Source organism: Oratosquilla oratoria, chromosome 2, assembly GCF_046742065.1.
Source record: "Oratosquilla oratoria isolate Oo_2021 chromosome 2, ASM4674206v1, whole genome shotgun sequence".
NCBI lineage: Eukaryota > Metazoa > Arthropoda > Malacostraca > Stomatopoda > Squillidae > Oratosquilla > Oratosquilla oratoria.
The window spans coordinates 63,292,303-63,307,302 of NC_134778.1; the positions used below are offsets into that span (position 1 = coordinate 63,292,303).

The 15,000-nt window shown below is 43.3% G+C and overlaps 1 protein-coding gene across 4 annotated transcripts in view; it reads left to right on the top strand.

Annotated features, from left to right (window-relative positions):
* LOC143039506 (cell adhesion molecule Dscam2-like) overlaps positions 1-15,000 on the top strand; it is a 1,807,148-nt gene that overhangs the window by 1,544,937 nt on the left and 247,211 nt on the right. For all 4 annotated transcript variants that reach the window (XM_076209640.1, XM_076209650.1, XM_076209658.1 and 1 more), the window contains exon 12: positions 12,238-12,389. In XM_076209640.1, the coding sequence (XP_076065755.1) occupies positions 12,238-12,389 (152 nt within the window). The remainder of the gene's footprint in view (positions 1-12,237; positions 12,390-15,000) is intronic.

A 15,000-nucleotide genomic window follows, 5' to 3' on the forward strand; every position in this document is an offset into this window, starting at 1 on the left:
AAAACCCAAATGACGTCAATGACCTCAAAAGCATGACATCAAAATAGCTTCTGAGATCTTTCGCCTTTTTTATCGGGCAGTCAGACCTGTCATTGATATCTTGTGCTCTGTCAATCTTTTCTGACACCCACGTCACTCTCACTTCTCTCCTCTTGATACAAGTCTGTTCGTTTTATACGTCCCAGTTTGACAATTACTCTCTCTCTCTCTCTCTCTCTCTCTCTCTCTCTCTCTCTCTCTCTCTCTCTCTCTCTCTCTCTCTCTTTCACGTGTATCCTCCTGGTGTGTTGAGGAAAGAGGTCCCTACTACTATAGCAGTCACGTGTGTGTGTGTGTGTGTGTGTGTGTGTGTGTGTGTGTGTGTGTGTGTGTGTGTGTGTGTGTGTGTGTGTGTGTGTGTGCGCGCGAGTGTGTTTATTACAACACACACAGTCTCCGCATAATCTTAGTGTGCAATGTATATATTCATTTCTATACATGTTAACCAACCCACTCTTGGGAATTCCACGAATATGACCAATTGAGCGACATCGTATGGTTGGCAACGTGCATGACGAGTTGTCATATTTGACATTATCGTGAAATATTTTATAAATAAATATAAAGCATTTTATTCATTCACATATATATATATATATATATATATATATATATATATACACATATATGATGTGTGTGTGTATATGTATGCATGTATGTACGTATGTATGTACATAACATACATACACATATACATATACATATACATATACGAAGAGAAGAGGAATTGTGAGAATACAAAGATTAAGGGAAGAAGGAGGAGGAGGAGGAGGAGGAGGAGGAGGTGGACTAGAAGTAAGACCAGGAGGAGTAGGAGTAGATGGAGGGGCAGAAGTAGAAGTAGAAGTAGTAGAAGGAGAATTGGGAGTATCAGGATGGATTCTACTAAGATCTTAATAAAATTCTGTTTATCATCCAGAATGTGGAATGTGTGTTTTTATGAAACTCCGGTAAATATGTTTTGCTTTTTTTTAACAAGTTTGGTTGAACGTCGGTACATCAATATTTATTTTCATAATTAATTTGTTTATTTGTTTATCCGTTTCTTTGTATGTTTCTTCATTTATTATTATTTATTTATTCATTTATTTTTTTATTTTTTTATATATTAATTTCTTTATTTAGATGTTTATTTTGTTGAGATATTCTGACAGGTTGACGTGGCTGGGACGAGAAAACACAGAAGTCTTAATCTGAATTTATTCTTAGATCTTTCATTTATTTTCTTATTTATTCTAACTCATTAATTCACTTATTTGCGCTCGTGGCCACGGAAGACTCGTAGATAGTTCAGTGGTAACAAAAACAATCACTAAACTCGTAAAACTCAACAAAAGGATTAATCGGATTAATCGACGTGTACACAGCTCTCTGTCGTCGATGGGGCTTTTCCTCATATATACACATACCAAAGGATTTTTCCCCCTTATAAGGGAGGTAGCCAAAAGACAAAGGCATAAAAACCACTCCCACCCATTCCATCCCTATCACACTCCACTCCCCTCCACCCTCTTCACCTCCCTCTTATCTTGGCACCTCCTGGATGACGGGTCATCCCTGCATCTTGTCCACTGCCCTGGGTCAGAAGCAATGTAGCAAGACACAGCACATCCACAGCAAGGCCGCTTCATTAAATCGGCGATCCCCCTCTCCGTCCCTTCCCCCTAGCTGAATAAAAATCCCAGACAACAGATGGAAAGGTTCAAGATGGCTGGTCACGTGACCTCTGCATTGGAGTGGCTTCGTTTCCTTAAGCCCCAAAAGTCACATCAAGCTTACGACCTGTTTCCGACCACCTTCGACCGAAAATCAAGCGATCGGTCGGCGACACAAAACCAATGCAAGGATTTGAAATGGAAAAAGATAATGTGGTTGATAAGATAATTTTTTATTCAGTGTGTGTTGTAATATATCTATCTCTCTATCGACTATCTATTTGTTTATCTTCTTACCGACTACCATCGACTTCCAAAGACTACTTGCAACTGGTCGGCGACCACCCGGTCGCCGGTGGTCGGAAACCGGTCGTAAGCTTTACACCGTCTAACGGTTCGTCGAACGCGGTTCGACAGACACGTGATGTGTGAACGTGTGAACGGGGTATTTGGATGTCGAACACGTTGGTTAAACCCCAGATACCCCGTTCACACGTTCACACATCACTTTAAACACGTGTCTGTCGAACCGCGTTCGACGAACCGCTAGACCCTCTTACATGCGTTTGAGTTCGTGGCGTCTTCGGTTGTGCGATGTTGACGAGGCTTTCCTTGTGTGGATACAAAGCCATATAAACATGTTTAAGGCACCAAATGAGATAATTACATGTTGGGCCGCAGTGACCGGGTACCACAATGTGGTCATATTGCATGAGAACCTCAGGAACTAGCCTCACCGCTATAGAGAAAATATGATTTGTCTCTTTCAGAAGAGCAGAAAATCGGGGATCATGTCAACAGTGTTACACAAGTCTACGAAAGCAGCGACGGTTGAGAAAAGGGTGAAGCGGTGATATCGGTACTCGGGACTTTGAGGAAGAAAGAAGAGGAGGAGGAGGAGGAGAGGAAGAGGCAAGGGGGAGGGGAGATGGAGGAGTGGAACAATATGAAAGAGTGTTAACACAGCTAGCGGTGGAGGAGAAGGACAATGTTTGAAGTTATTCGGTCTTTGTTGGCGTAGCCGAGATGGATCTCTGCTGAGGCTTCCTGAGGAACGATGCAGATTCTGTACCTCGCTACGTTGGCTTAATCCTGTTTGGTAAGGCTGTATATATGGTGAGAAGTACTTCATGTAAAGTTGTCGTGTGTGTATTAAAATGGCTGCGGTTGCAAACGAAGACCGAAATCATTGTAATCAGCTCGACCACACTAATCAATCATGGTCGCCGAATTAATGAAGCGGCTTTGCTGTGGAATACCTGTGCCTTGCGACACTGCTTCTGACCCAGGGCAGTGGACAAGATGCAGGGATGACCCGTCATCCAGGAGGTGCCAAGATAAGAGGGAGGGAGGAGGGTGGAGGGGAGTGGAATATATAGGAAATGGAATGGGTGGGAGTGGTTTCTATGCCTTTTTCTTTTTGGCTACCTCCCGTGTAAGGGGGAAAAATTCTTTGGTATATGTATATAGCATATATATATATATATATATATATATATATATATATATATATATATATATATATATATATATATATATATATATATATGCGACACTGGTCTACCGCATCTCTGATATCCCCCGTTATGGAGTAAGAGGGTTTGGAAAGCCATGAAAGTACTTTTGCACCTACCGGGGATCGAACCCGGGCCTTCTGCGTTCTGAGACAGGAGCGTTACCCACTGGTCCACGCAGGCCGGGTGGAAATTGTACCTGTTAGGCTGGTTAGTTGATTTAATGGTAAAGGAGGTGGTGGAGAAAGAGATGACAGGGAAGGTGATAATGATGAGGAAGTTTTTTTTGTGTGTATGTATGTGTGTGTGTGTGTGTGTGTGTGTGTGTGTGTGTGTGTGTGTGTGTGTGTGTGTGTGTGTGTGTGTGTGTGTGTGATGATAATAATACGACTCTGGCCATTAGTCCAAATGAATATAATGATAATAATGATAATTACTAGACAAGAGGTCACAAAGATAGACAACTCCGGAAGCAACACACACTCGTGGCTTCGTTAATAAACACTCTACAAACAAAAAATAAGAATAAAGTAGCACAGCAACAACAATTAGAGACGACTGAAGACAACACTCATACACACAATCACAACAACAACATAAGAACATAAAAATGAAGGAGATTGTAAGAGACCATAAGGCAGTTTCTCCCGATAACAACAACACTGACAAGGAAATTCAAACACAACTACAACAACTTAAGATCATAAGAATGAAGAAGACTGCAAGAGACCATAAGGCCTACACTTGGCAGTTACTCCCGATAACAACAACACTGACAAGGAAACTCAGAACCACAAGAGAAATAGGAACTTATTTAACTAAAGTTCCCTCATTAACAATAAATCCATAAGACCTCGTTCATTCTGAACACCAATCACTCCTTTGAACAATCACCAAGACCTCTCCGTGTCCGGACATTTGAACCACAACAAGACCTCTCTGTGTCCGGACATTCAAACCACAACAAGACTTCTCTGTGTCCGGACATTTGAACCACAAGACCTTTCTGTATCCGGACATTTGAACCACAGCAACACCTCTCTGTGTCCGGACATTTGAACCACAACAAGACCTCTCTGTGTCCGGACATTTGAACCACAACAAGACCTCTCTGTGTCCGGACATTTGAACCACAACAAGACCTCTCTGTGTCCGGACATTTGAACCACAACAAGACCTCTCTGTGTCCGGACATTTGAACCACAACAAGACCTCTCTGTGTCCGGACATTTGAACCACAACAAGACCTCTCTGTGTCCGGACATTTGAACCACAACAAGACCTCTCTGTGTCCGGACATTTGAACCACAACAAGACCTCTCTGTGTCCGGACATTTGAACCACAACAAGACCTCTGTCTCCGGATATTTGAACTACAACAAGACCTCTCTGTGTCCGAACATTTGAACCACAACAAGACCTCTCTGTGTCCGGACATTTGAACCACAATAAGACCTCTCTTTGTCCAGTCATTTGAACCACAGCCTCGCTTTGCACCCGGACACCTCGCCCCCCTCCCCGGAACCGCACCCGGAACTCTGTATGTTTACTTACGGCGACACACAATGTCTCCCCGGAATTCGTGAGCCTCAATCGGGAACCGGACCCGGAATATCCGGACGTAATCAGAGCTCACCCGGATGTGTCATTGAACTAGTATTTATGCAGAGTAACCTCAGAATAGGTGTATTTGCTCAGCCTCCCCCCTCTCCCCCTCTCCCCACTCTCCCCACTCTCCCCCTCTCCCCCCACCCGCCTTCCACAAACCCGCAGACCTTCCATCTTCAACTGTGATTGAGAATTGACTACCCGAGCTGATAATTGACTGGTTCGCGTTGTAATTGGCTAAGGTTGGATTGTGAAGGGGATGGACCTACGAGGAGTTGGGGGGGGGGGAGTCCTGGGAGTACATTAAGTAGGAGGAGGAGTAGGAGGAGGAGGAAGAAGAGTAGACAAGGAGGAAGACTAGAAGTAGGACCAGGAGGAGGAGGAGGAGGAGGAGGAGGAAGAAGAGTAGACAAGGAGGAAGGACCAGGACAAGGACAAGAAGTAGGACCAGGAGGAGGAGGAGGAGGAGGAAGACTAGAAGTAGGACCAGGAGGAGGAGGAGGAGGAGTAAGAAGAAGAGGAGGAGGACTAGAATTAGGACCAGAAGGAGTAGGAAGAGGAGGAGGAAGAGAAAGAGGAGGAATAGAAATAGGATCAGGAGGAGGAAGAGTAAGAGGAGGAGGAGGACTGGAAATAGGGGCAAGAGGAGTAGGAGGAGGAGGAGGAGGAAGAAGAGATTTGGGAGTATCATGAGTAGGATTATGAGGGGAGAAATATGAATAGGAGTAGGAAGAGAAGTAGGATCAGAAGGAATAGTAGTAGTAGTAGTAGTAGTAGTAGTAGTAGTAGTAGTAGTAGTAGTAGTAGTAGTAGTAGTAGTAGTAGTAGTAATGAGATAAATATTAGAAGGACTAATAGGAAGACTAAAAGGAGTAGGAAGAGAAGCAGAAGCAGAAGGAATAGTAGAAAGAATAGTAGTAGTAGTAGTAGTAGTAGTAGTAGTAGTAGTAGTAGTAGTAGTAGTAGTAGTAGTAGTAGTAGTAATGAGATATGTATTAGAAGGACTAATAGGAAGACTAGGAGTAGGAAGAGAATCAGAATCAGAAAGAATAGTAGAAAAAATAGTAACAGAAGTACGAGTTATGGTGAAATGAGTATCACAAGGACTAAGATGAAGACTAGAAAGAGTTGGAATAAAAGTTTAGAAGGAAGAGAGCTTACTAGGAGAAAGAAAACGGGAAGAAGATTGGGGACTAGACCTGGAAGTAAGAGGAGAAAAAGAGGATTAATAAAAAGAGGAGGAAGGGGAGTAGGAACAAAGAGAGCGGGAGAAGAAGGAGGAGGAGGAGGAGAAGGGTGGGAGGAAGGGGGGGTAACGAGTGGGGGAATGGGGGGTTGGGGGAGAGAATGGCCGAATTGGATTTGCGGCAGACTGTTTTAACTGCGACATGATGGGGGCTGGAGAACTGGAAGACTGGAAAGGAGGCTGTGTGCTGGAAAGGAGGCTTTGATGGGGGCGTCCTCAGAGCCTCCTCCTCCTCCTCCTCCTCCTCCTCCTCCTCCTCCTCCTCCTCCTCCTCCTCCTCCTCCTCCTCCTCTTCATCCTCATCCTCATCCTCCTCATCCTCCTCTTCATCATCCTCATCCTCCATATCCTCCTTTTCCTCCTCACCCTCATCTTCCTCATCCTCCATATCCTCCTCTTCCTCCTCATCCTACTCTTCCTCTTCCTCCTCCTCCTTCTCTCTCCCTTTCTTACTTCCCCTAACATCTTTCTCCTTCACTTTCTTCTTCTCCTTCTCCTTTTTCTCCTCTTTCTCTTTCTCTTCTTATTCCCCTTCCCCATCTTCCTCCTCTTTCTATTCTTCCTGTTTTCCATTCTCCTCCTCCTTCATCATCTACTCCCTTTCCTCCTCTTTCTCTTTCCTCTCCTCATCTTTCTCTTCCCCCCTCCTTCTTCTTCTCTTCCTCCTCCTCCTCCTCTTTCTTCACCACCTCCTCTTTCTTCTTCTCTTCCCCCTCTTCCTTCTTCTTTTCTTCCTCCTCGTTCTTCTTCTCCTCCTCCTCCTCTCTTCCTCCTCCTCGGTCTCATAGGAGCCCAGTATCTTGTGGTCATAACTGCCTCTGGAGGACTGGATGCCTCATGGAGAAGCGTTGGACGACAAGCCATCAAATTCTTTTGACGATAAACAAAAGTAGCGTGTGAGAGGGTGTACGGTGGCGGAGGGGGGGGGGCTCTCGTAAGAAGAGGGGGGTGTTGTAGGCAAGGGTTTGCGGGTGTTGGGGAGGGTTAGTTTATGGGGGGGAGGGAAGAAAAGAAGAGCCTATTCGACGCTTATGACGAGGTCATTAGAAACTCCCCAACCCCGCTTGATACGATGCAGGGTGTCACGGAATTGAATAGATTGATCTGGCGACAGTCTCCAGTAAAAGTAAGGTACTACCAGGTATGTAAGGGGATATTTGTGATAAATAACAATCCATTTTCCCCCAGAAGGGGTGCCACGGAGATGAATAAAATAGCCTGACGGCAGGTTGAATAAAGCCGAGAAATCACCCAACGCGGTAATGAAGGTGTTGATGAGTTGTCTTTGTGCCATACTTGATGAGAACGCGACCGCTGATCAAATCCCCCCTCCCCCCTTCCCCCTTCCTTTCCCCCTCCCCCCTCCCCCTCCCAACACATCGTCCCTTACGCGCCTGTCATATTCACTGTCATATGCACGTTTAATACCTTTTCTTAATACCCCTTGATACTTCTTAATACCTTTACCTTCTTCGGAAGATGGCCCACTAGCCGAGGATCCTAAAGCTCCCATATCGAGAGCCCTTCTTCGTCAGGCAGGTCCTCGTCCTAAGAAGGCGCGTGTGGGAGTATTGATGGCATAAGCTTTATCCTGTCATCCTTTTAGGGGGGGTTTAGTGACACCCATACGGATCAGACCCACGCAGTATGCCTTTAGGACTGAAGGCTAATCCAAGATCACCGTACAGTGATGGCGTTGATGATGATGACGTTGTTGATGATGACGTTGATGATGATGACGTTGTTGATGATGACGTTGATGATGATGATGACGTTGATGATGATGATGATGATGATGATGATGACGTTGATGATGATGATGATGACGTTGATGATGACGTTATTGATGATGATGATGATGACGTTGATGATGATGATGTTGATGATGACGTTGTTGATGACGCTGATGATGATGACATTGATGATGATGACGTTGTTGATGATGACGTTGATGATGATGACGTTGTTGATGATGTTGATGGTGATGACGTTGTTGGTGATGATGAGGATGATGATGACGTTGTTGATAATGATGATGATGATGATGACGTTGTTGATAATGACGTTGATGATGACGTTGTTGATGATGACGTTGCTGATGATGACGTTGATGATGACGTTGATGATGATGACGTTGTTGATGTTGACGTTGTTGATGATGACGTTGTTGATGACGTGAGTGTTATGTAATCATTATTTCAGGGGATTTTGGTCGTACCCCTACTGACCAGAGTCACGCAGCATAACTTTAATACTGGAGAGTAAGTCTTTAACTGCCTCTATAGCCGTGTTAACACGGGGCAAGCCGAGAAGCAAGTCAAGCGTGCAAATCACCCGATACTGGAGAGAAAGGCGAGCAAGTACATGTTCACACGCTCTGCTTGTCTTTGACTTAGCAAGTGGCCTGTGTGAACACGTACTTGCTCGCTTTACTCTCCAGTTCAAGTAACTTGAACACTTGACTTGCCTCTCAACTTGACCCAAAGGAAAGAAAATTTGGTTGTCCAAAATGAAAAACTAAGAAATAAAATAATCTAATTTTTAGCAAGACTTTCGCCGCTCCCGTTATAGAACGTTTCATGAAGGTCGAGATAAGAACAGGGCGGTTCGCATCAGAAAGAAAACGGGTGATGTGACGTCACGAGGAAGTGGGTTGTGCACTTTTTACTTTTTTTTTTCTCTCATCGACAAATCAATGCCATGGTTTTCTCTTCTTCTTCTTCTTCTTCTTCTTCTTCTTCTTCTTCTTCTTCTTCTTCTCCTTCTCCTCTTCCTTCCTCTTCTTCTTCTTCTTCTTCTTCTTCTTCTTCTTCTTCTTCTTCCTCTTCTGTTTTCTTCTTCTTCTTCTTCTTCTTCCCTTCTTCTTCTTCTTCTTCTTCTCCTTCTCCTTCTTCTTCTCCTTCTTCTTCTGTTTTCTTCTTTCTTTTCCTCCTCCTCCTCCTCTTCTTCTTCTTCTTCTTCTTCTCCTTCTTCTTCTTCCTCTTCTTCTTTTTCTTCTTTTTCTTCTTCTTTTCTAAAGTTACGGGAATTCTTACAATCACGGAAATACCCTTACACCTCCTCCTCTTCCTCCTCCTCTTCCTCCACCTTCTCCTTCTCCTCCTTCTCTTCCTCCTCCTATTGCTCCTTCTCTTCCTTGTTCTCTTTCTCGTCCTCTTGCTTTTCTCCTCTTTCTTCTCTTCCTCCTCCTCTTCCTCCTCTTTCTCCTCCTGTTGCTCTTTCTCCTCTTCCTTTTCCTCTTGCTCCTTCTCCTCTCCTTCCTCCTCCTTCTCCTCCTCCTCCTCCTCCTCCTCCTCCCCTCCTCCTCCTCCTCCTCCTCTTTCTTCTCTTCCTCCTCCTCTTCCTTCTCCTCTTCCTCCTCCTGTTGCTCTCTCTCCTCTTTCTCCTCTTCCTTTTCCTCTTGCTCCTTCTCCTCTCCTTCCTCCTTCTCCTCCTCCTTCTCCTCCTCCTCCTCCTCCTCCTCCTCCTCCTCCTCCTCCTCCTCCTCCTCCTCTTCTTCCTCTTCCTCCTCCTCCTCCTCCCCGTGGATCGTAATGCCGTTGAGGTGCCACATCATGGCACCGGGCCATTGTCGCGTTTTTGGCATTCCTCCTCTTTTGGCGCCGCGTTATTTTCGCGAACCTCGCTACGATTTCGGCTATTCCCCAAGATTTTTATTTCACGACAACAACGTCGTTTCAGTAAAGTTTCTGAATAGACAACTGGGACATTTCTATGGCGATGTAATCTGTTTTTATTTTATTATTATTATTTTTTTTTCATAGCAATCGGCGTTTTGAAGGTGTTTTAAGTTCGCGTGGGACCTGTGGCAAATAGCTACTATAGAAACTACAAAACAAGTGTCGGTCTTATAAACGTATTACATAACTCAGCATTCCAAGCTACGTCACCTTTACCCATAGTGCAAAGACAGCCACTGTCGTTTATCCGTGCTAACCCGATTAGAAAGTTTTAATGATATCTGTCACCTTTACCCATAGTGCAAAGACAGCCACTGTCGTTTATCCGTGCTAACCCGATTAGAAAGATTTAATTATAATTTTTCTCTCTTAACCCGGTTCGTGAATGACGTGATATGTGAGTACGAAGCTCAATGATGACGTCATGAGTCTTGTCCTTTCGTCATGCATGAAACGGATGCCAACCATGACACTGTCATGCACGCCCTTTGCGTGATGCAAAGTACAACAGCATGAAAGAAAAGCATATAATCATGACACCGTATAATCCTTTACTTTCCTCTTCTTCCTCCTCTTACTCCTCCTCGTCCTCCTCCTCTTCCTTGTCCTCCTCTTTCTCCTCCTTGTCCTCCTCCTCATTGTCCTCCTCCTCCTTTTTGTCCTCTTTCTTCTCCTCCCTGTCCTCTTTCTCCTCCTCCTTGTCCTCTTTCTCCTCCTCCTCCTCCTCCTCGTCATCCTCATCCTCCTCGTCCACACCATATCACCCTTTATCTTCTTGCTCTCTTCTTCCTCTTTCTTTTCCTCTTCTTCTTCCTCTTCCCATCCTCTCCCTCCTTCTCCTCCCTCTCTTCTATCCCTCTTCTTCCTTTCCTCCTTCTCTTCTCTTCTCTCCTTTACTCTGTTCTTCTCCTCCGTCTTTTCCTCTTCCCCCTCCTCCTACTCCTTCCCCTCCTCCTCCTCCACCTCCTCGTCATCCTCATCCTCCTCGTCCACATCATATCACTCCTTTTCTTCTTGCTTTCTCCTTTCCAGATCTTTCTTCAGACACCATCCTGGAACTCAAAATCTCACCTTTTGTCCATCTCTTGCTCCTTCGCCTCCCTCTTCACAGTGATCCATTTTTTTTAACTTTACTTTATTTTTTACTTTACCGTAATTATCACCTTTAGCCTCCTCCTTCTCCTCCTCCTCCTCCTCCTCTTTCTCCTCCTACTCCTCCTCCTCTTCCCTCCACTTCTTCCTCCATCGACCACGTCTTTCTTCTTCCCGCCTCGGCGTCTTACTTTTTTTTTTCTTGGCCTTCTTTTATCTTCCTTCCTCCACAGTTCCTTCCTTAGAGTCACCTTATCTTCACCAATTTTTTTTTTTTTTTTTTTTTTTTAAGATACCCAGTAAATCGTTATTGGATGGCCAAAGTTTTTAGCTATTAGAAAATAGCAAGTGATATCACTCTCCTCTTGAAGGATCGATAAGCTTCATATAACAATCGCGACACGTGCTGTTTGATCTGGTCATCAGGATTTTTGGGAACAATTAGCATAAAAAACTATACGAGTTGCATAAGGGAGAACTATCTTACAAACTTCACCTCTCTCTGCACATGATGTCCTTAATAAACAGAATTCTAAGCTAATTTAGAGTAGTCGTTTATTCCCAAAATTATCAATAACATAAATTTTACACCGGTTTTCTTGTCAGGATTTTTTATGGATCAGAATTTATCTGAATAATGTAAATGAAAAAAATGTAAAGACATTCAGGGGAATCTACACATCGAAGAGGACTGATTGAGCAGTGGAATGCCTCAGGGCTCATTACTCGAACCCGCACGGCGTCCTGCTGATGTTTTTCAAAACAAAATGAAGAACCTACCAACAAGCCAAAACTCAAATTTTTTTTCTTACTTTTTTCCATCCAGACTGGTAAATACAGACACAATCAGGAACCTACCAACAAGCCAAAACTCAAAATTATTTTTTCTTTTTTCCTTTTCTTCTCTCAGACTGGTAAACAAAAACACACCAGGAATCTACCAACAAGCCAAAAATCAAAATTATTTTTTTCTTATTTTTTTTCCTTCCAGACTGGTAAACATAGACACAATCAGGAACCTAGCAACAAGCCAAAACTCAAAATTATTTTTTCTTTTTCCCTTTTCTTCTCCCAGACTGCTAAACAAAGACACATCAGGAACCTACCAAGAAGCCCAAAACTCAAAATTATTTTTATTTTCCTTTTTTTTTTTTCTCTCCCAGACTGGTAAACACAGACACTTCAGGAACCTACCAACAAGTCAAAACTCGAAATTATTTTTTTTTCTTTTTCTTCCAGACTGGTAAACACAGACATGTGAGTAACCTACCAACAAGCCAAAACTCAAAAACATTTTTTTCTTTTTTCTTTTTCTTCCAGACTGGTAAACACAGACACATCAGAAACCTACCAACAAGCCAAAAAAACTAAAATTCAATTTTTTCTTTTTTCTTTTCTTCCAGACTTGTGGTGGGTCAGTACGTCAACGTCCACGGGGAGGTCGTCAGCCACGTCAACATCACCGGCGTCAGGGTCGAAGACGGAGGAACTTATTCTTGTACAGCCACGAACTCGGCCTCCTCTGTCGTCCATAAGGCACCCCTCTACGTCTACGGTAAGTGCCAAGGGGTCCTCGCCACTCGAGTGCCACTCGAATCGTTCTCGCTCTCAGAACAGCGTGTGTTCTCTGTGTGCGGGAGTCCCTCGGAGTATAATGAGCTCAGCCGCGTTAAATGCAGCTTTTTGTGGGTCGGAAACGATGTGGAATATCATTTTTCCGTAATTCCTGTGGTGGGCGTTCATAAATATGTGAATTTCTCTCCTGTAAGAGTCTGGTGATGGGTTTCCGCTGGTTAGTTACACTAATCAACGGATGCGTAAACTAAGACATTTCTGCCACCAGCGCTAAGCTAATTATGCTCCGAGGCTATCGATATCTGTACATGTTTGTTTGTGTGTGTGTGTGTGTGTGTGTGTGTGTGTGTGTGCACGAATTTGTGAGCGTGCTCTCAGATATGTATGTTTTCGAGCATATTTACACTTGCGTTGGAATGTGTGTGTGTGTGTGTGTGTGTGTGTGTGTGTGTGTGTGTGTGTGTGTGTGTATGTATGTATGTATGTATGTATATGGACTGTAAAACCCACTGTTGGAGAAAAGAAACACTGGACAATGGTAATCTGTGTATTACGACCACAGTATGTGATCCTCTTCAGCAGGAGCGTACATAGCGATGGAGGGATCTTTATACTCTCTCAGCGGATACGGTGTCAAGACGTGGAAAGGGTCAGGTCTATTATCCGCGGTCATTGTGTTATCGGGTCAGGTTAGGTCAGTCTAGAAGCAAGTTTATCAACTGTTAAGTTTGAGATTGTATCAGGGGACCATTTCCCTTTCGAAATGATAACAGTTGGTAGTTATTTTAAGAGGGAATATTTTGCCATTATTCTTCTAAAGTTGCATTGTGGTTTGTAGATAACAGCAGCTTTTTCCAATTCCACTGGGAGATTTATGTTGCCAACTCCTCTGGTTGTGCCACGAAATGGAGGTGGATGTAGTTAAGGAATGGAATAAACTTAGTAACCGTGTAGAGCCTCGAAATGGAAGTGGGGGTAGTTAACGAATGGAATAAACTTAGTAACCGTGTAGAGCCTCGAAATGGAAGTGGGGGTAGTTAACGAATGGAATAAACTTAGTAACCATGTAGTTCCTCGAAATAGAGGTGGAGGTAGTTAAGGAATGGAATAAACTTAGTAACCATGTAGTGCCACGAAATGGAAGTGGGGGTAGTTAACGAATGGAATAAACTTAGTAACCATGTAGTCAACACTGAAACAATTGATCGTTTTAAGAAATCAGATAACTTTATGGATAGTGATGATAGGTTGTAGGAGGCATGAAACTGACTAGTGTAAGCCTTATGGTCTCTTGCAGTCTCTACCATTCATATGTTCTTATGGTACTTATTGGTGAGAGAGGGGGAGATTATGCTCTCCCACGTCTGTCTATTAGGACTACTACAAGCAGGTGCCTATTATTGATCTGTGCAACATACAGGACACATTATGTGTGCATATAGTATATACATATATATATTATATTTTGAAGGTATATGGGTAGGTAGTGACATATCGTGCATAGTTAAAAAGGCGTTTAGGTAGATAGTTATATGATTAGGCATGTAGATGGTTAGGTAATTGTTTAAGTAGGTATATAGGTATTGAAATTACGGTAGGTAGGTGTTGGCTATATGCAGGCATTCATCATTCCATCTACATTCTTTTAGATGTTTCTTGAGTACAAATATGTTAATGTGGGCTGTTCAGCTTGCTCATGCAGAACCAACATCATAAGATCATTTCCTCAAGGGCCTGGATACACAGACGATTTCCAGTAAATATTTGAATTCATTAATCAACTTGAAAGCTTTGTAAATATCACCTCTGGGTTTCCATCTTAAGGAAATATATACAAACAATCTGGGACGAAAGATGAGCAAATAGGGAAATGGAGAGTCTGTTAAACTGATAGAGCACTTCATCAACCGAGTCTTGTATTCTTGAAGTTCCTTTTTTTTTTTTTTTTTTTTTTTATTTTTTTTTTTTTTTTTTTTTTTTTTTTTTTTTTTTTTTTTTTTTTTTTTTTTTTTTTTTTTTTTTTTTTTTTTTTTTTTTTTTTTTTTAAGGAAGAAGAACAGCCTTTGGCCCTATGATCTTTGGATGGTCGAAATTGCTCCCTGGAGGTCCGAGTGAATTAAGGGACTCATTCCTCCAATGTTTATGTTTGTGCCTGGCTCATTTGCATTGTTTATGCGTTTACTTAGAGAAAGCGTATGATAGCGTATTCGCGGGCTCGCGTGCAAGGCACACGCGCGTGTAAAAGATTGCGTTTAATATTCATGCAAACATACACGAGTGTACACACAGTGTGTACGCTGGCGCGCGCATAACCCTGTGTTTCTTTGGAGAGAACAAGGCGGTAGTATATCAGAAGTCTGCTTGAGAAATTTGTGTGTATTTTGCATGCGTATGTTTAAGCACGGTTATACATTTAGAAAACATTTGTGTATGTTTTGCTGCCGCCTCATCCCAACATAGGAATCTTTCCCTGTCGCTGTTAACTTCATTAACACGCACGCACGCTGCCTCGTGGCGCAGTGGTTAGAGTTCTCGCCTGCCACTACGGCGGTCCGGGTTCGACGACTCCCGCCCACGGCTGAAATAATTTC